Raw genomic sequence first — 21,857 nt, 5'->3', positions numbered from 1 at the left:
AAGTGCTGGGATTACAGGCGTGAGCCACCGCACCCGGCCTGAATGTTTTTTTTGTTTTTTGGTTTTTTTTGAGGCACAGTTTTGGATATTTGTGAGGTCTTAACTAAGGATTTTACAATTATGCTCTTTATGTATTTTTTTGATGTCCCTGAGTCAGAAGGCCTTCATCTTTTTTTTTGAGACGGAGTCTTGCTCTGTCGCCCAGGCTGGAGTGCAGAGTGCAGTGGTGCAATCTCCTTGGCTCACTGCAAGCTCTGCCTCCCAGGTTGACGCCATTCTCCTGCCTCAGCCTCCTGAGTAGCTGGGACTACAGGCACCCACCACCACGCTTGGCTAATTTTTGTATTTTTAGTAGAGACGGGGTTTCACTGTGTTAGCCAGGATGGTCTTGATCTCCTGACCTCATGTTGCGCCCGCCTTGGCCTCCCACAGTGCTGGGATTAGAGGCGTGAGCCACTGCGCCTGGCCCATCTTTTTGTTTTAACAGTTCTTCCTTTAGTTGTGTATCTCTTCTCTTACATTTTAGTATAAGCAACAAGAAGCCAGCAGGTACCTTCAGCACTCTGGAAGTCTCCTTAGTTTGGTCACCCACTTGATTAAGCACATTTTCTACTTTTGATGTTACCATAGCTAACACTGTTGCTCAGCTTTTCCTGAGTATATAATAAGCATTCTCTTTCCTCCAGTTTGCACAAAATTTTACCCACTTTCCTTTAAGCCGTCACCTGCAGCATTAACTTTCTACAAACAGTTTCTTCAAGGCTCTTTTAGCCTTCATCTCACCGATCTGCCAGCTTCCATCTATTACCTGATTCCAAAGGCTGTCTCCCATATTTTAGGTGTTTGGTATGGCAGCACCCCACTTCCAAGTACTAAGATATATATTAATTCTGTTTGTGTCACAAATTACCCTAAACCTTAGTGGTTTAAAAGAATAAACATCATCTCAGTTTCTGAGAGTTAATAATCTGGGTGGTTTTAGTTTAGAGTTTGTCCTAGGTTGTGGTCAAGATACTGGCTAGTGCTGGTTGTCTAGAGGCTTGACTGGGGATTAAGGATGTGCTTCCAGACAGGCTACTCACAGGGCTATTTATAGGAGTCCCTGGTTTCTCACTGGCTGTTGGCAGGAGACCTTACTTTCCTCTCACATGTGTTTTTCCATAGGGCTCCATGAGTTTCCTCATAACATAGCTGGCCTTCCCTGAGTATGGATTCTTAATGGGGTGCTATTAACCCCATTAGGTGACAGTTGGTTCTTTAGAGGGATCTGAAGATCTAAAAAAACTTAAGATTTTATAATGGCATATATCCTTCCAAAGGGTGATGGTACAACAGATATATAATAAATTTCTGGCATTAAAATTTTATTGAGGGGGCTATTAGGAAAAAATACCTGGAAGGCTACTTACGTGGGGAATAATGAAAACAAGGTTGAGAAACACTGTCCCAGAGGTAATGATCTAAGAAAGAGCAGGAGGAAGCCGTAATGCCTTTTATGACTTGGTCTTAGAAGTAGCACCCTGCCACTTTCGCATCATTCTTTTTGTTAGGACTCACTTGAAGGGAGTGTCAGAGAACTGTGACTTATCTTAAACCACCACTTCATGTAAAGAAGGATAAGGGCATTCTGAGTAGAGGAAATAGCAAGTGCAAAGGCCCTGAAGCAGGAAGGTAACTAATGTGGGTAAAGCATGGTGAGGAAGAGAGAGAGTGCTGAGATGAGATTGGAAAGGTTCTACATCATGTAGGACCTTGTAGGTCCTATAAAATCTTTTGTATTTTATTTTAAGTGAAACGATTATTTAAGTATTTAAGCAGAGAGTCACATGATATGGTTTACTTTACAAAGAGATCACTTTGACAGAGTGTGTGGAGAAATAGGTGGGACAAGAGTGAAAGCATGGGGACCAATTAGAAGGTTCTTCCAGTGGTCCAGGTGAGAGATTAGGCACACTTTGACTAGGGAGGTAACAGAGGAGACCAAAAGAGGCAGATACATTGCACTTTCAAAGGTAGAACTGCGGTAGTTGATGATAGATTGGGAACAGGGAGGGGGTAATCAAAGATGACTTCTATGTTTTTGGCTTCAGACTGGGAACAGGGAGGGGGTAATCAAAGATGACTTCTATGTTTTTGGCTTCAAGGATGTTGGTGCTGGTTGTTGATGAGAAGACTGGGTGAACAGCAAATTTGGATAAATGAAGAGCTCCAATTTTGGCCATGTTAAGTTTGAGATGTCAAATAGAAGGGAAGAAATCAGGACTCAACAAAAATTGGAAAATTTGAGTAATATTCTTTTCATGTTGAATCTTTTATATTTTCCTCAAAGCTGTATATGCATGTCCTTTGCTGCTACTTATATTATTCACAATGGGTGTCAATACTGCTTTTGCCTGGGATTTGGCTTATGATACTAGAGTATAAAAAAAGTTGTGGTCTGCAATATCTGCATAAGGATAATTTTTTAGTATGAACTTAAAAGCTTAGCACAAGTTTCTTTAAAATGTTTTGAATTGCAATAGTAATACATATTGCTGGTATCTAAAAAACACAGATTAGTAAAGAACTGAATATGCAAATTATCCTTAGTAATACTGCACAGGGTATATGAACACCTGGATGTATATTATTCTAGTCTTTTATTATATATGCACTTGAGTACATACACAGATATACAAGTAAACATTAGATCTTAATGTGCACATTGTTTTGAACTGTAAAACAGTTTTACAAAATGGTAAGAAATAACACTGATTTTCACTGCTTGAGAATACATATCATATGGATTGGCTTTGAGTTACATGAGGTACATAATAGGGTATGAGAAGTAAAGAATACATTCCAGGGCCAGTCATGGTGGCTCATGCCTATAATCCCAACACTTTGGGAGGCCAAAGTGGGTGGATCACTTGAGCCCAGGGGTTCAAGACCAGCCTGGGAACGTGGTGAAACCCCATCTCTACAAAAAATACAAAAAAATTAGCTGGGCATGGTGGCATGCGCCTGTAGTACTAGCTACTGGGCAGGCTGAGTTTAGGAGAATTGCTTGAGCCCTGGAGACTGGAGCTGCAGTGAATCATCACGCCACTGCACTTAAGCCTGGGCGACAGAGTGAGACCCCGTCTCTCTCTCTCTCTCTCTAAAGAGTGAGACACTGTCTCTCTCTCTCTCTCTCTCACACACACACACCCCCCATCCTGGTGTGGTGGTGTGGGCCTGTATTCCCAGCTACTTGGGAGGCTGAGGCTAGAGGATGGTTTGAGTCCAGGACATGGAGGCTATAGTGTAAAGAATACAATTTTTTTTTTTCTCGTAGTCCAGAAAAATCCCTTGCAGGTGTAATGGCTTGACCTTTGGTTTAATAATTAAATTTGAAGAAAGATAGCCCAAATAATATTGTCCATGCCAGTAGTATATTCTTTACCCTGCTTTTATGAAAAAGATAGAAATGACTTCCCAAAGCATTCAGACATGAGGGCCTTTTTAAGAAAGTAAGTCGTAGATCTGTTGTGGAGTTCAGAACTGTTTATCTCTAAGCCAAAATATAATGGACACTCAGTGTTCTTATGAATCATTGGTTAAATTATATGCCCAGTAAAATTTGTTTAAGACGTTAGGAAAAACTCATTCTAGATTTTGGAAAGAGTGCCAGAGGGAAAAATTAAGATTTAATATTTGGGCATTTTGATGATTAAATACTTAGTATTCATGAAAATTCCCTTATTCTTGTGAAAGATTCATTTTTATTTATTTATTTTTAACTTGATATTTGGCTGACATGCCATCGAAGGACTTCACCCTTCCTTGGAAAGCCAGGTCTTTAGTAGGAATGTATTTCAAAAGGAACATCCACCATATAATGCTCATCTACCCTGAGCATTGCCATGATAGGCAAGAGACAACATCACATTTTCTTTTGTTGGGTAAAAGTCATTCAACATGATTTTTATTGCCTGCCTAATCATAGTCCTCTAAGTAGTGGTGCCATTATTTGTTTCATTTCAGAATAATACTTTTTCTCTTCCCTGACTAATAAAATTCACCCTTCATTAATTTAGTAAAAAATTATTTAAAAGCAAATAAAATGTAATGACTGTTCATTCAGTGCCATCCACTAGGCTGAGTGGTGGGAGTAAGGAAATGAATTAGGCTTGTTCCCGATTATTAGGGAGCTTTCGGTCTTTACAGTGTAAGGGGTGTGAAGGACAAGTAGACTTATCAATTATAAAGTGATTAGTGGTATGTTTAGGGTTCCCCAGGAACATGAAGGAGAAACATCTAATTCAGAATGGGGAACTGAGAAAGGCTGGATCTTGAAAGATGATTTGTAGTTAGCCAGAACTGTGAAGAGAGAAGGTGGGAACTGTTATTAATGTTTTATTTCTGAAGATAGTAGTGAGTTCTTGGAAATTCATTGTATTATTTGTTTCACTGTGTATCAGAAGACTTTAATAATAAGCATTTAATCATTAAGACTTAGAGGTGATTTCTGGGTATTGATAACAAAATACTATGAAAGTAAGGATTTTCTATTGTATAGAAACTAGAGGCAGGGGTGCTATAAATGAGAAATAATAATAGATGAGTGAAAGTAAGTTTATATATTACTTGCCTTTTCAGGATAAGTTTCATTTGGGGGAAACATTTTTACTATTTTTGAAATTAAGACATAAAATAACTTAGGTTTATATGCTTTCTATTTCTCCTTTTTAGAATCAAAATATAATCATTCTTTTAAAATGTTCTGCTTTTAGTCTTTTGCTATGTTGTATCCTGCTGTGTACAACTAGGCATTTAATACATTTTTCATTTTTTTTTTTTTTTTTTTTGAGACGGAGTCTTGCTCTGTCGCCCGGGCTGGAGTGCAGTGGCCGGATCTCAGCTCACTGCAAGTTCCGCCTCCCGGGTTCATGCCATTCTCCTGCCTCAGCCTCCCGAGTAGCTGGGACTACAGGCGCCCGCCACCTTGCCCGGCTAGTTTTTTTTTTTGTATTTTTTAGTAGAGACGGGGTTTCACAGTGTTAGCCAGGATGGTCTCGATCTCCTGACCTCGTGATCCACCCGTCTCGGCCTCCCAAAGTGCTGCGATTACAGGCTTGAGCCACCGCGCCCGGCCTACATTTTTCATTTTGATGAAATCATTTACATTTTGGCCCACTAATTTTTTTAGGCTCATGCTTTTTGTAGGGAGCTTTAGATATATCATACAATTTTTAAATTATTTTGGAAGCTTTGTATTTTTGTCTAGTTTTAGTTATATATTACATTATTAGGATGAAAATTAGGAAAGAATACATGTAAAAAACAATTTTTTAAAGAGGAAATTTGATTTTACTGTTCTATGATAAATGCTTAAGAAAATAGTAATGTATTTTGTTTTCTCTTTTAGCCTTTCTAAGAAAAGTCTACAGCATTCTTTCTCTGCAAGTTCTCTTAACTACAGTGACTTCAACAGTTTTTTTATACTTTGAGTCTATACGGACATTTGTACATGAGAGGTAATGTAATGAGATGATAATGAATCATTTTCAGACATTGCATATGATCAAAAAGGCATATTATAAACAAAATCCACTTTTTTTTTGTATTAACTTTTGAGGTTAAAATGTAAAAAAGGTTCATTAACTCTTATAAGCCTGATTAGTTTTTTTTTTGATGAAGAAAAATATTCCACAACATGGTATTTACCTCTGAACTTTTTAGCTTCAGTTTCTTAGGGTTAAACCCTCATCCCCTGGAATAGTATTAAGAATTTTTTCTGCATGCCATTTTTAAAAATCTTAATTTTAAAAAACTTTATTAGACTATATTCCCTGTGCTCAAAGCCTGAGACAGTATTTGAAAAATAAATGTGCATTCATTTTCCTTTTGGCTCAAGACTAGGATAATTTCACCAAGAAGTTTTCAAAAGAGCTCCGCATGATTCATCTCTAATCTTTAATCAGGGATGAATCATAATTATTTCCATGATACAGTTTCGTTATATTAAAGGAAAGGAGAACTAATGAAAATTTTCATAGAAGTAGAGAATTTCTGTCATCCCTTCTTCCCACCAAAGGGGAATCTTGAACTATTAGTTTACTATTTGAGGTATAATTCTTAAATTTAAATTATAGCCATATGGCAAATACCCTAAAAAAGTAGTTATTTAATTTCTTTATTGTATAATATTAGTGTACTAATTGCAAACATTATTCAAATATTATAGAAGTTTATACGATAAAAAGGAAAAGTTTCCCTCATTCATTTTGGGCTCTTTCTTTGTCCTGAGGCTCCTTTCTATCTTGTACTCCTCAAATTTTCCAGATATAAAATAATTTGATAGATTGGTATGGATCATTCCAGATTTTTTTTACCTGTACTTTCACAAACATATACAATAGATAAATTTTATTAAATTGGATAATACTGCTCATGCTATTTTTTTTTAACTTGAAACACTTAATATTATGTCTTTCAGTCCTGCCTTAATTTTGCTGTTTGCCCTCGGATCTCTGGGTTTGATTTTTGCATTGACTTTAAACAGACATAAGTATCCCCTTAACCTGTACCTACTTTTTGGATTTGTGAGTACTTTGACTTTCTCTATTCCCTTAACAATTATTCCTGAGTTTTAAATAAATGCATTTATAATGCATATATAACAATGGCAGAACAAAATTAATGAGTTTTTTTGGAGTACTTTAGGAAATTACTTGTAATTTTATAGTCTTTTAAAACCTTTAACAGTTTATTAGTTTCAAAGGTTTTTCTATTAATATTACTATGTAGTGGAAAAAATGCTGAATCGGAATCAGATGACCTGGCTTTGCTGCTATCTGATTATGTGACACTTGGCAAGGCATTTAGCCTTTCTGTGCCTAACTTTTTTCATATGTAAAATGAGAATATTAAAGTAGATAAATCCCTGTGATACCTTCTACCTCTAATATTCTGTTATTTTCTTGGGAAAAAATTATGTTGTGGTTTTAATTTAATAAAATTTAAGTTCTTTATTATTAACTCTTCTGTGTTATTATCTTACCACTCTGGTCTTTTAAGGAACCATTTTTCTCAAATGATGTGCTTTAGTAACTTCTTTCAAAATTATAGTTGGGAGAACCCAACTTTAAGTCATGTGTGTTGAGATATTTGTGAAAATTAAAACCCAAACTACCACTTATGAAAATTCAGTTTAGAATATGACCAGAATAAGGGGATAAGCCTCAAGTTATGTGTTTAAAAAATTATTTTGCCTCTTCTCATCCAGTATGACTAGATTCATTAACCTTAAAAATTTACTTCAAAGCATTCCAAACTAATACTAAGAATACTTGGGTGGGTGCAGTGGCTCATGCCTGTAATCCCAGCACTCTGGAAGGCTGAGGTGGGCAGATTGCTGGAGTCCAGGAGTCTTTGAGACCAGCCTGGACAATGTAGTGAGACCCCATGTCTACAAAAAAATACAAAAATTAGCTGGGCATGATGGTGTACACCTGTAGTCCCAGCTACTCAGGAGGCTGAGGTGGGAGGATCACTTGAACAGGGTGGGGGAGGTGGAGGCTGCAGTGAGCTGAGATCATGTGACTGAACTCCAGCCTGGGTGACAGAGTGAGACCCCATCTCAAACAAACAAAGAATACTTGTAGTCAGATAGGAGTGGGAAAAGCTATTGATTAGATTAAAATGCTTTAAACTAAAAACGTTTGTGAATTCTGGTGAGTTTGTGTTAAAATGATAAAGAAAAGCTGATGACTTTGAAAGTTTCAGTAATAGGAAAGATTATTCTTTTAAATCTTAAGCTCTTTTGTTTGCAAGATTATCAATCCTAACTCAAGTTATCGCAAGTAAATAGGAGTTTAAGGATGTAAGAACTTGAGAACCCACCAACCCAAATCCTCTTCAAGAAGATTAACTGGAGAACTGGAGGAAGGTTCCAGAAATGATGATATCATAGGAAATTCAGTGACAAGTTTGTGTTCTCCTCTCCCTTGTTTTATTACATCTCTTCTCTACCTCAGTTGTCCTTATACATTGTTTTCCCTTTTTCTGTCTGTAATTTTTATATGACCCATTGTTTGCCCCCATAGAGTCATTTAACTTTAGCTCCCACTGCCATTGCTTTAATCTCTGAGTTTAGATTCCTGGGTCAGAAAGAATCTGGTCCAGGCGTGGTGGCTCACGCCTGTGTGATCCCCACACTTTGGGAGGCCGGGGCAGGCATATTGCTTGAGTCCAGTAGTTCAAGACCAGCCCGGGCAACATAGTGAGACCTTGTCTCTGCAAAAAATAGAAAAATAAGCCAGATGTTATGGCACGTACTTGTAGTCCCACTACTCGGGAGGCTGAGGCAGGAGGATCACTTAAACCAGGAGGTGGAGGTTGCAGTGTGCTGAGATTGCGCCACTGCCCTCCATCCTCAGTGACAGAGTGAGACCCTGTCTTAAAAAGAAAGAAGGGGGGCAGGAGGGAGGGAAGAAGAAAGGAAAAGGAAGAAAGGAGAGAGAAAGAATCTGATTGGTACACTTTGTTGTTGGCACAGGTCACACTGTAGGCTGTTAGTCAGTATATGGGTTGCCAGGCCTTGGGTCAGAGCCAACTCCTGGCCTAGTCAGCTATGTCTCAAGAGAGAGGAAGTATTAAAAAAAAAAGGCCATATAGAATTCCTCTTCACATCTACATGTAGCCTCCTCTCAGAAAGACTGATTTCTATGTGGGAAGAGGGTATGGGTCAACTTTTGCCCAGCAGGGAGAGGTCCCACTAGAAAAGCATCAACCAAATGCTTATAGGCAAGATAGTCACTGATTGTTAAATCTGTTCATCATGCCCATAGCTAAAAATGGTTTAACAAATAAGTGTGTAAAATACATTTCCTCAAATTACTCAGGGACCTTTAACATTAGGGGTTTTTTTGGTCCTGATCCACCGAGGTAAGAAAGTAGGTGAAGCTTATCTTTCCCTAGTAGGAGTGCGTGTGTGTGTATGCATGCACATAGATAGATAGATAGACAGGCAGACAGACAGACAGATAGTCAGTCCTTGACTTAGAATCATTCAGCTTAAGATTTTTCAGTTTTATGATGGTGTCAAAGCAATATGCAACCACGAGGTTTCAGACTTTAAGCATTGATGATTCTTTAACCAAAGACACTCTGAGCTACATTTTTGACTTAACGATATTTTCAACTTAAGTAGGGTGTATTGGCATGTAACCCCATTGTAACTTGAGGAGCATGTGTGTATATGTTTTAAAGGGGCATTATCATGTTTTCCTAGGTCTTATCTTTACTCCTATTTATACCATCCTGTTTCCTTCAGATACTTGAATGTGTATGAGATGATTTCTTTCCTAAAATCTTGTCACAAATAGTAAGAATATAGTATAATCATGTTGCCCCCCTCCCCAATATTTCTTTTCTTTTTTTTGTTTTTGAGACAAGGTCTCTCTCTGTCACCCAGGCTGGAGTGCAGTGACGCAGACTTGGCTCACTGCAACCTCAGCCTCCTGGGGTTAAGCGATCCTCCCACCTCCCAGCCTCCTAAGTAGCTGGGACTACAGGCACATGTCACCATCCTTGGCTAATTTTTTTTTTTGTACTTTTAGTAGAGACGGGGTTTTGCTGTGTCACCCAGGCTGGTCTCAAACTCCTGGACTCAAGCAATCCACCTGCCTCGGCCTTCCACAGTACTGGGATTACAGGTGTGAGCCAGCATGCCCAGCCCAGAAAAAAATTTCTATCATCTTTTGCTACCATTTTGCTGGCACTACTAAAAGCATTAAAATGTAACAACAGTTCCATTACCTCCGCGTCTATGTACAATTTCTAATACCATTTTTGCTTGAGTGCTGATGGTTTCTTGATATCAGGTAGGGTGGATGCTTCTACCAGGAGTATGATTATATAGCCACTGCCTTTATTTCTAGCTTTGCCTTTGTAATATGGTCTATCAGATGGTTGATAAAATCTATCTAGAGTAAGGATATAAGACAAAATAAAGATACTGTAATTAAGGGAAAACAGAGGCTAGAGGACAAGGCTCAGAATCCCCAAGTATTGTATTTAGGATATTAGTTCAGCTACTTCTGACATGGCTTAAACAGTGACAAAATAACAATGGCTTAAACAGGATAGTTTATTTCTCTTCATGTAAAAATTTGAATGACAATTTAGTGAAGGTGACAAGGGCCCACGCTTCTGCTACGGTCCAGGCATTCCTAGAGTGGTATAAGACAGATCACATGGTATAAGATAGATCACTCCTACAGCCACAAAGCATCCAGTTATTAATACAAGCACATGAGAAGAGGAAGGGGAGAGCAAGTCTTTCTTTGCTTTTAGAGCACAATCCAGAAGTTGTATACCTATCTTAGTCACATTAAATTGGCTAGAGTAGCCTTATGTAGTCAGACCTAGCTGCAAAGGAGACTGAAAAAATGCAGTTTAATCTGAACAGCCATGTGTCCAGGTAAAAATTCTGTTATTAGGGAAGAAAGAATGAATATTGGGACACACTTTCAAGACTCCCACACTAAAGTACTATCTAAATATTTTATTCTTCCTATGTTTGTGTGAGGTATTGAGGTTTTATAAATGTGCACATAATTTGCAATTGTATTTTTATTTATATTACACAGTAAGAAAAATAGAATGTTCTATATTTACAGTCTTCCTTTTACAAATATGCGATTAGAGCTTAAAGAGTCATAGTATCACAATTAGAATGTAAATGTTCTCACTCAATATATTGAGGTCTCATTTTCATTATGGTGGGTTTACTAACTGTCCCGTATACTTCACAGGGCTGCTTTGAAGCTAAAATGAGATCATTCATATGGGATCACATTAAGCTGCTAGAAATTAGAAAGTGTACATGAGATAGTATACCTTTTACTGTCATTAATTTAAGTTTCTTTTCATTAGACGCTGTTGGAAGCTCTGACTGTGGCAGTTGTTGGTAAGCTGTAATTGCATTTCTATATGTTATAATAACTTTTTAGTGTAGATAAATCTTTCAGGTAAGAAGTTATTTGGGGCTAAAGTTTAACATGGAATGTCATATTTCAGAAATACAGCACAGGATGAAGAATTCCTAAAGTATAAGCAAAAGTCAGATATTTATCCTTTACATATTTCAGCTGAGCTTAGAAGAAGTGGAAAAGAAAAATAAAAGGAATGGAGAACAGTATTTCATTTGTTTACCCATTTAGAAAAATAAGACAACTATAGCTAATTTTTTCCGTAATTTAAAGGTATCCTCAAGTAACCGAGAACGTGTGTTTTGAGCCACATACTTTGATCATATATATGAGCTTAACTCCTTTAACTGGCCTGTGCCGAACTGTGCTTTAACATTATATCCTCATATTTTATCCAAGTGGCACTACAAGAAACAGTGGTAATTTCTGCTCTGTATTTCATATTAAATATGTGTTTGAAGGCCGTGTCTGTTATAATTACTTGATGTACCCTATATAATGCCTCAAGGAAAAAATTTCAATAAATTAAGAATAGAAATTCTGATTGTCTCAAAATGGTTAACCTTGAGTACCAAAAAGGTCAGAGTTAATTATTACTCTCCATAACAGCAAGTTGTTTATCCTTATAGTTAATGTATTTCACTCTTCCTATTTTGTCATTAGTTTTTTAACCTTTCTATGCCAGTTTTGTTTAATCTATATGTTTCTGTAATCTCTTGTTAAAAGAATCTATATAAATAGTAATAAATAATAAATAGGATTGAAGCTTCTTAACAGACATAAAGTATTCAAATCCATCTCTCCCTTCTCCAGCCCCTATTATGTATAAAGAATGTAGGAGAGAGATTCATTTCAGGATTATTGGAACTGGGGGTAGAAAAACATAGATGAGGTAATCTGAGAACATTATTTTCCTCAGTAATTGCAATATCTTTTCAACCTAATCGTATACTTAAGTTACTGACAAGAAGCAAAATGGATTTCATGTCTTATCTTTTCCATGTTCACCTTCCTAATCCTGTAATGGCATAAACAGAGAAATTCCAATCGTGTAGCATTTAAGGATGGAAAGAACATGAATAACTACTCTCTGAAAATTAAAAATTACTTAAATGGCTTTGGGTTCAAAGCAGTTAACCTCCAATAGGTTATAACCGCAATTTATTAAAATGTTAAGGAGCTTTATTACAATAGCCATAATTGACTGGATGGTTATTCTAAAATTACAGAAAGGAATTTGGCATATATTCAGTAAACCTCAAAATAATGTACTCCAAGATAATACATATTTGGATATGCAGTTAGTGGTTGGTTTCTGTCCTTTACAGGGTAAGTGAATGGTAGGCAACCCCAGCCAGCCCCAGTATTTTTCTTTCCCAGTTTCCTTGATTTGGGCTGATAAACCAAGTATAACTAACCAGATGATTGCTGGAATTGCTGCTACTGTCTAGGAATTCCCAGCCAGGCAGGAGACCCAGAATATCTCCCTGTTGATATTTAAACTATAATGGACAATCACCACAGATGGTGGTAAACTGCGACTGAGACAGAGATGGGTGAGAATCACTCTGCCATACCCCTAAAACTCCAAACTGGCTACAGGCGTAATAGCTCTCCAGTCATTTCATTAACTTGGTAACAATGTGACTTCCAATTTTGTGTGAATGAATTTTTTGGAGACTGTTAATTGCATTATGGGTGTGGTTTCACTGTACCTTGTAGTCAAGGATGGATAAGAAATCTTTTCTAATTGTTTTTATTGGCATAAAGTACATGAGAAAATGAAGCATTTCTGTAAAATGCCAGAAAAAGCTGTTTTGTATTGAGCATTTTTATATGCATGTTAATCAGTGTTTTAATTTTACAGTTACTTTCTATGATGTATATATTATTCTGCAAGCTTTCATACTGACTACTACAGTATTTTTTGGTTTGACTGTGTATACTCTACAATCTAAGAGGGATTTCAGCAAATTTGGAGCTGGGTAAGTTGTATATATTCTTGGATATAATAGATAAATGTCTTTAAGTATTATAGGTGGTTTTGAGGAATGTGCTACACTGTTATCTTTGGGTACTGTCTTTTAAAATGGAGGGTAATAAGAGATCATCTCTTTGAGTACTAGGGCCAGGCCCTACTCTAAGAACATACACAGAAATGGAAAGTTGCTTTGACTTATTTGCTTCTCTCCTATAGTGAAAGGGAAGTGAATTAAAAAAAAAAAAAATATATCAGCTTTCCAGAGAGTTTAAGCTTGTTTGCTTTATTAACATTATGGAATTTACTGAAATTATTTTGGTCTTTGTCTTAGCATAAATGTTACCAAGACCATCCACGTCTTTGTGGAAAAAGCACTGTAATTAGTACAAGTATTGAAAGGGTCTGCATGAACTTTAAAACCTTTTGATCCATCTAGATTAACTTGTATCGTTCCTCAAATATACGGAATGATCCTTTTTATATGAGGATTATGGTACTGCATTGCCCTCACCTGGTAGGAATGCATAGACTCTTTTCTAAGCTCACAGTGGCTTCCTGTTGGCACATAGTTACCCACCCATTTTCTTTTTCCTGTTACAACACTATTTACAAAAGTCTGCTCTTGCTAAACTTTCTTTCCTCCCCCACCCCTTTTATTCTGGTAATCCAGAACACCAGAAGTCTCTATTGAGATAAAATATGGTTGGTCAGCCAACACTGACAGTTGCGCAAGCTGCTTAAATAGTTTTATTGGAATGGAGTTTGATTTAGGGAGAGGTGACATTTTTTATTTTCTTTTCCTTCTTTGAAAGGATATTTCATATGTATTTGTGTGGCATATATCATGAAAGATTTGTTCTACTTCCTCTTCCCAACCCAGTCTCTAACTGTTCCCTCCCTTTCATTCATTCTAGTATCATCTCTCTAAATCCTTTTCTGGTAAACCTGACTTATATTTCAGCCTCTTCATAATAAATTTACACTGATTGATAAAAATGATATTACAATGATCATATATAGATCTAAGACCAGATATTTCTGAAGTGCATCTGTCTGCGTCTGCTGTTTCTGATAATTCTTACGATATTTTCTTTCTTTGTGTGTTCAGTTATTTTTGACTATGTAATTGTCCTTGAAAAATTATTTGTTGAATTTCTTTGAGGCCTTGGTTGAAGGTGCATTTTTCCATACAGTATTTGGGTTTTCACCTGGCATCTGGGAAAACTATTGGATTGGGTCCACTTGAAACTAAATTCATGGCTTACAATGTTTTCCCAACCACACGGGTGTTATTCAGTTAGACTATAAATCAGCAAAGGGATAGCTTGTGGTGACAATTTCCCAGGGATGGTTCTTCTCTGCCCCCACCCCCCAATTTACCCCTGCTTAGTGCATTGATGACTTTTCTTGTAGTTGGGCAAAGTCAGCTACGGTACTATGATTACTTCTTTGGGTTTCCACTTTTACCTAGATTTTGACTTGATAATTCCATTCTACCTTGACAGTTATTTGATGTTTTTAAGAAGGTGTTCTTTGTTTTCTCTTTTATGCATCATTTTAGTAGTTTTTTGGGGTGGGACAGGGGCAGTAATTAGTCTGAAAAGTTCTTGTTTGCTGTAATACTGGAAACAAAACCCTTTCAAAATTGCCTCTTACCTATATTACTACAACCAGCTTCTCTATTCTCTAGTCTTACCAGTTTCCAGCCTTTTTTCCACCAAGCAGCTGGGTGATAGGAAAATGGAAACTTGATCACAGTATACCTATTTAAAACTTTTAACACTTCACTACTGCTCTTGTATGCAGCCCTGTTCTCCATTGAATCACATCTACTGCTATCAGTTACTGGATACTGCCATGTAATGACTCTCTAGCAAAATCCTAATAATAATTATACTTTGGTCAGTATGCCATAGGTTCAGCTACTTAAGAGTAGCACTTTATTGCATTTTAAGTAAAACTTAATGGCACTACTTACTGTGACGCCTCAAAGCCAAAGTGGTTGTGGAAGCTAAGTGCCAAAATGGATATAAAGACTTAGGGAAAAGATTTTCTGTGAAAATATGTTCTTCGAAAAGTTTATAGGCTGTTCCTTCTGACCTGTTTACGGGACACAGTAGGAACTGAAGAAATGTGTTAAATGTATGGATGTATGGTAATATCAAGCAATGGTGGCAGTGCTTCATAGATTGACTTAAAGCAGTGATGTTTTTACACCATCATTTTCCTGTGGTAATTCTGCCACAAAAGGAATTAAATCTCAGAACTATATATGATAACTATGGCAACTGGTCATTGGTATGCTAGACTTGCCTTGTGCCAGCTTGTAAGAGGCATCTTGCAAGTCAGTTGTTAAACTGCTGGAAGCTTAAAATAGGCCATGAAGGATGCACGTACACCACAGAAATTAAGAAGCACTGCAAATCAGGGCCCATTTTCTTTCCTAGAAAGTAAGTTTACTGGCACGTCACTGTTTGTAAGTTATTTTTTATTCTGTGCTTCTTGTTGAGAGGGAAGAGGGTAGGATTCGTCAGTCCTCTAGATGGAGTTGTTAGAATAGCAACATCAGCACTATATCCATGGCATATCTTATCTATATTCTCAGAAAATTTGTTCTCTTTGATGTTTAAATATTTAATGAGATGTGAGTCAAAGTAGAATGAAGTAACAACTTAGGCAGAATATTTGTAGGACATGACTTTCAAATCTTTACCTGTTACAGTATCTACAGAGAATGCTGTCATAAACTGACAAGTCTTAGGCTGAATCTCTTACCAGAAACTTAATGGAGCCTGTGACCCTAAATAACCCTTTTAGTGTGTGTACATTTAGGTTGCTGGGTGGGGCATGCTGCTTAACCAGGGAGCCTAAGTGTGTCAGATTTCAACTTGGATGTTGTAGTGGATAAAATATATCTGTTTTAATATGCATTGTCAGTAGTGTCTGATGAGGCGTAAATGTAGGATCTTGTCCAGTTAGTGAATAAGAGTAAATTAATGTCCAAAGACCTCTGGCAGCCTTATCCTAATGTCTTATTAGAAGCCTACAAGAATGGGAGAGGATTTTTCATGGGTCTCTTGTGTTTCTGAATATCTTGGGAATGATGTGCTCCCTGCCCTTTGTTCCAGACAATCTTTTCAAGGGTTTTTTTGTTCCAATAGTGAACAGCCTAGGAAGATGGTGCTCGCTAGAGCGGAGGGCAAGCATGTTCACTTTCCATTATAAAAAAGACTTGCTTCCCTAAATTCAAGGTTCCTGTCTTGTAACACAACCCACTGTGTGTGTAGGTGTCATGTGGCCCTCTTAGCATCACCTGGGCCCTGTCATTAAAATGATGATACTACTGTTATTACTGTAAACTGTCCTTTATCTCAGACCTAGGAGCTTGATGCATCCATGAAACTGTGCCAGGCTAACTTGTTAGCCTGCAAGTAGGGTAATATCTTGGATGCTTCAAGTTCTTAATATCACCTTCCCCATGCCCCATGGTACAGGAGCTTTGGAGTTTCCCTAGGGTTTAAGAATGAAAAAGCAAATCCTAAGTCCCTTTCAGTCCTGAAGGATCTATATTGTGAGGTAGCATGATACCTCATTCTCACTTAGGTATGCCAGATATATCTTGAGAAATTTTAGGGCCATTTCAGAGAGACAGCTGAGGACTAGATTCTCATCATGCCTTCAGTTCACCAAATAGCATTACAATAAATAACTCTGTTACTGTGAGAGAACTTATTTTGTATGAGTTCAGTCCTTTTGCATTTATTATTATTATTTTTTAATGGTATCTTGGTAAATGTTCTTTGTGCACTAGACAAGAATGTGTGTTTTGCTGCTGCTGCTGTTGGATGATTTGATAAATGTCAATTAGGTAAAGTTGGTTAATAATGTTAAGTCTTCTATTTGCTTACTAATTTTCTGCCTACTTGTTTTATCAATTAATGTGAGAGGGGTATTGAAATTTCCAATGACAAGTAAGGATTGGTCTTTTTCTTATGTAAATTCTATAATTTTGCATCATATTATTTACATTTAGGATTGTTACGCACTCTTGGTGAACTGACCCCTTTATCATTATGAAGTGACCTTCTTTAGGTCTAGTAATATCATTGCCCTAAAGTCTACTTTGTTATTAATATAGCAACCCCAGCTTTCTTCTTAATTTGTGTTAGCATGTTAGCATCATATATCTTTTTCTATCCTGTTATTTTTAATGTATGTGTGTCTTTGTATTTAAAAGGTTTTTTTTTAGAAGTCATAGTTGGATCTTGGTTTTTAAAAATCCAATCTGACCATCTCTGCTTTTAGTTAGTGTATTTAGTCCATTTACATTTATTGTGATTATTAAGGTGGTTGTGTTTATCTTCTTTATTGGCTTATTAGCTATAGTTCTTTTAATTAGAGGTTGCTCTAGGTTTTATAATATATGACTTTAAATTATTATTCTATCTTCAAATAATATACCATTTCATGTATACTTGTATCTCCTTTTCCCTACCTTTGTGCCATTGTTGCCATAACTTTTAGTTCTACATGTTATAAACTCCATAATATATTATTATTTTTGCACTAAAAATTATATTATCTTTTAAAGGGATTTTAAAAATAGAAGTCCTTTTATGTTCACCAATGTATTTGCCCTTTCTACTCTTCTTCATCTCTTCATGTATCTAAATTTCCACCTAATATCATTAGACTGAGGGACTTCTTTTTAAAATTTCTTATCGTCTGTTGGTCATCTTTTGTGTCTGAAGAAAACCTTTGTCTTTATTTTTGAAAGTTATTTTTGCTGGGTATAAGATTCTAGATTTTGGGTTTTTTTTTTCTTCCTTTCAGTATTTTAAAGATGTCATTCCACTGTCCTCTGACTTATGTAGTTTCTGACAAAAAGTCTACCATCTTTCTTATATTTATTCCTCTGTATATGTTTCCCCCACACATACATAGCTACTTTGACCATTTTTTCTTTATCACTGGTTTGCAGTAATTTGATTACAATATTCCTTGGTGTGGTTCCCTCCCCCTCCACTTTTCTTCTGTTTCTTGGATCTGACAATGTAAAGTTTTCATCAAATTTGGAAAAACAAAATTGTTTAAGAGATGGGGTCTTGCTGTTGCCTAGGCTGGACTTGAACTCCTGGGCTCAAGTGTTCCCTCCACCTCCTGAGTAGCTGGGATTACAGGCACACACCACTGTGCCCAGCTCAAATCTGGGAAATTTTTGGCAGTTATTTCTTCAAACATTTATCTGTCTCCCCTTCTTTCTCCTTTGCTTGAGATTCCAGTTACATCTATGCTAGACTTCTTGATGTTGTCCCCTAATTCACTGTTTTCCTGTTTTTTGTTTTTGTTTTTTTCTCTCTGTGATTCATTTTGGTTAGTTTCTAGTGCTGTTTTCAAATTTAATAACTTCTTCAGTGTCTAATCTGCTATGAATTCCAATCAGAGTATTTTTATTTCATATATTGTATTTTTAATCAGTTAAAGTTCAGTTCAATTTGTGTCTTTTGAAAAATATAGTATCTTCCATTTCTCTCCTCCTCATGATCATTCTTTCCTCGATCTCCTTGAACGAGGGAGTATATTTTTAATATCATTGTCTACTCATTCTATCATTGTGTCATTTCTGGATTTGTTTCTATTGATTGTTTCTTCTCCGTGTTATTGGTCATATTTCCTTCACTCTTTTACATGCCTTTATAATTTTTTATTGGATGTTGGTCACTATAAATTTTACATGGTTGGGTGCTGAATTTTGTTGTATTAACTTTAAATATATTTGGCTTTGTTTTCCTAGGACTAGGATGCAGTTAAGTTCCTTGGAAAGTAAACCTTTTGAGGCTCCATTAGGGAGGTCCAGAACAGCTTTTAGCTTAGGGGCTTATTTGGCCCTAAGGGTACTGCCGAGACAGTACCCTTCAGCACTACTCAGTGCGTGTCTTAAGAGGTCTTTCTACTCCGGCTGGTGTGAATGCAAACTGTTCCCAGTCCTGTGTGAACTATGAGGACTGTTCTCCCTGCTTCTCTATGGTAGTTCTTTCTCCAGCCTTGGTTACCTCCTCACATGCATGTATTAATCAGAACGTAGCTACAGACTCTAGGGAAACCCTGTGCATACACCAGAGTGCTCACTTTCAGTGGATAGTTCTCTTCTTTTTGGTATTCTGCCCTGCAAATTCTAGCTACCTTGGCTTCCCTGACCTCTGAATTCTTTTCTACTCAACTCAAGGAGACCACAAGTGTCTGTATGGGTTGTTATCCCTACACGGTGGCCTGGAAACCCTCTGTAGCTGGGGCAAATATAGACTTCACTTTCTTTGTATCCTTTATCTCAGGAATCCTTGTCCTGTGCTGTTTGCTGTCCAGTTCCAAGAACTGTTGTTTCATATATTTTGTCTGGTTTTATTTAAGGAAGGAGGATAAATTTGGTCTCTGTAATTCCCTGTGACCTGAAGCAGCTGATATGTCCCATATTTTATAACAAGTGACTGACTTCTTAGATGTCCTTCCTCATATATTTTATACTCTCTATATATAACAATTGAATTGTAACTCATAAAATTATAGCAGTGTCAGATGTGTCCATCAATTAAGTTCTATAATACATAAGAATAAAATGGAAAGTACACTGTGAACTCCAATAGATAGACATGTTCACAGAATAAGTTATTACTTGGTTTAGAAGTGCAATCATATTTTATTTGTTTATATATTTTCTAAAACTTTTTGTAGATCTCTGAATTAAAATACTTGTAATGATATTTCTGCTTTTATCTATATTTTATGTTCCAAAACTTCCCAAATTATACTGTTAACTAGGTTTCTATACCATAAAGACAAATGTTGAATAAGTAGCTGTTCTTTCAATTTCTTTTAAAAAAAGATCCAAAATGGGCATTATATTCATTGTATGTTTACAAATTCTTACATTTTAGTTATTCTTTGGCAAAAAATCCACATAGATATGTTTTTCTTCAGAAAGTGTTGAATGGATTTACAAAGTTTTTTTGTAAGGAACAATATTGTAAATTACTAAAATTGTATTTTTATAGGCTCTTTGCTCTTTTGTGGATATTGTGCCTGTCAGGATTCTTGAAGGTAAGTTATGTTATAATGGTTAAGTTGAAATATAATTCTGGCTATGTCAATATAAATAACCTTAAAAAGCTATAAGAGATACTCTTATGATAGGACACTTAGTTATAATTATCCAGAACATTTGTATAGAGAATGATTATAGAATTTTCCCTTTAGAAAATCAGGGTCTTGTGTTGGTCCTTATTATTGACTGAAAGAAAGATGAATGAATAAATAAATTAAATTACATAGAAAGAGGCCCTTGCTTACAACTGCCAAGTTCCAGTGGCACATTTAATTGTGAAAAAAGAAATATATTTTTAAATAATTTATATTTGGAATGCTATTTTTCAAAGTGGGTAATTTAGTTTAATGGAATATATCCCCTCATTCATCCTTCCATCCAACAGAGGCAACTTTGGACCTGCCTTGCCTTTTTCTGCTTTTAACATTTGTATTCAAAGTTGTACACCTTTGTCAAATGTGTAATGTAGCAGTAAATCATTAGAGGAAGTAAGTTAAGTCCTGTTAATACTATTCTCAAATATCAACATATTTCTTTAATCTCTTCCCTATAGTTATTTTTTTATAGTGAGACAATGGAGTTGGTCTTAGCTGCTGCAGGAGCCCTTCTTTTCTGTGGATTCATCATCTATGACACACACTCACTGATGCATAAACTGTCACCTGAAGAGTACGTATTAGCTGCCATCAGCCTCTACTTGGATATCATCAATCTATTCCTGCACCTGTTACGGTTTCTGGAAGCAGTTAATAAAAAGTAATTAAAAGTATCTCAGCTCAACTGAAGAACAACAACAACAAAATTAATGAGAAAAAAAGGATTAAAAAAGTAATCAGAAGCAGTATATAGAAACTGTTTCATTAAGTAATAAAGTTTGAAACAATGTTTAAATACTGTTACAATCTTTATTTGTATCATATGTAATTTTGAGAGCTTTAAAATCTTACTGTTCTTTATGATACCTCATTTCTAAATCCTTGATTTAGGAGCTCAGTTAAGAGCTATCAAAAATTCTATTAAAAATGCTTTTCTGGCTGTGCACAGTGGCTCACGCCTTTAATCCCACCACTTTGTGAGACGAAGGCAGGTGGATCACGAGGTCAAGAGGTCGAGACCATCCTGGCCAACATGATGAAACCCCATCTCTACTAAAAATACAAAAATTAGCTGAGTGTGGCGGCACGTGCCTGTAGTCCCAGCTACTCAAGAGGCTGAGGCCGGAGAATCGCTTGAACCTCGGAGGTGGAGGTTGCATTGAGCCAAGATCACGCCACTGCACTCCAGCCTGGCGATAAAGTGAGACTCGGTCTCAAAAAAAAAAAAAAAAAAGTTTTTCTTCCTAAATTAGCCATGCATAGCTGTTTGTTTGCAGTTCAAAAGCAATTTTATGAGTATATAAGAATATCAGTTTACCTTTGTCTAGTGATTTTATCTAAATTTTCCCTGAATTATTAAGTAATATTGATTTGGCTTTGATTCTAGGGTAGTAGTCTTTACCATTATAAACTGTAAATCTCTTTTTGCTTGGCAATTTTCATCTAATTTAAAAGGAAAAAAATATTAAAGATAAATTCCACAGAGAATTATTCAGTATTATATTAAAATTGTATTAAAATGTTAATGACTTTTTATTTTAAATTGTACTAAAATTAAAAGTCTGCCTGAAAGTCAGATATTATGACAAAATTTGACATTAATTGTTTTTTAAAGTATAGATTTAATTTGAAATTATACAATGCTAATGTGGTTAGAGGACACCAAAGTTACTGGGTCATCAGCCATTAAGTATATCTATTTCAAAATAAAAATACTTGGGAAA

At 36.3% G+C, this 21,857-nt stretch overlaps 1 protein-coding gene across 2 annotated transcripts in view; it reads left to right on the top strand.

The window, feature by feature from the left end:
• TMBIM4 (transmembrane BAX inhibitor motif containing 4) overlaps positions 1 to 21,857 on the top strand; it is a 33,582-nt gene extending 11,725 nt beyond the window's left edge. Inside the window, exons 2-8 of one of the 2 annotated variants that reach the window (XM_073020922.1) lie at positions 2,145 to 2,286; positions 5,390 to 5,498; positions 6,461 to 6,566; positions 10,903 to 10,936; positions 12,826 to 12,943; positions 19,989 to 20,034; positions 20,592 to 21,857. In XM_073020922.1, coding sequence (XP_072877023.1) covers positions 2,199 to 2,286; positions 5,390 to 5,498; positions 6,461 to 6,566; positions 10,903 to 10,936; positions 12,826 to 12,943; positions 19,989 to 20,034; positions 20,592 to 20,798 — 708 coding nt within the window. In that variant the 5' untranslated portion in view covers positions 2,145 to 2,198 and the 3' untranslated portion in view covers positions 20,799 to 21,857. The remainder of the gene's footprint in view (positions 1 to 2,144; positions 2,287 to 5,389; positions 5,499 to 6,460; positions 6,567 to 10,902; positions 10,937 to 12,825; positions 12,944 to 19,988; positions 20,035 to 20,591) is intronic. The other variant, XM_008003926.3, reaches the window with a different exon arrangement.

The sequence above is a fragment of the Chlorocebus sabaeus genome, chromosome 11 (genome assembly GCF_047675955.1).
Source record: "Chlorocebus sabaeus isolate Y175 chromosome 11, mChlSab1.0.hap1, whole genome shotgun sequence".
Classification (NCBI taxonomy): Eukaryota; Metazoa; Chordata; class Mammalia; order Primates; family Cercopithecidae; genus Chlorocebus; species Chlorocebus sabaeus.
This window is presented reverse-complemented; position numbering and strand designations above follow the sequence as displayed.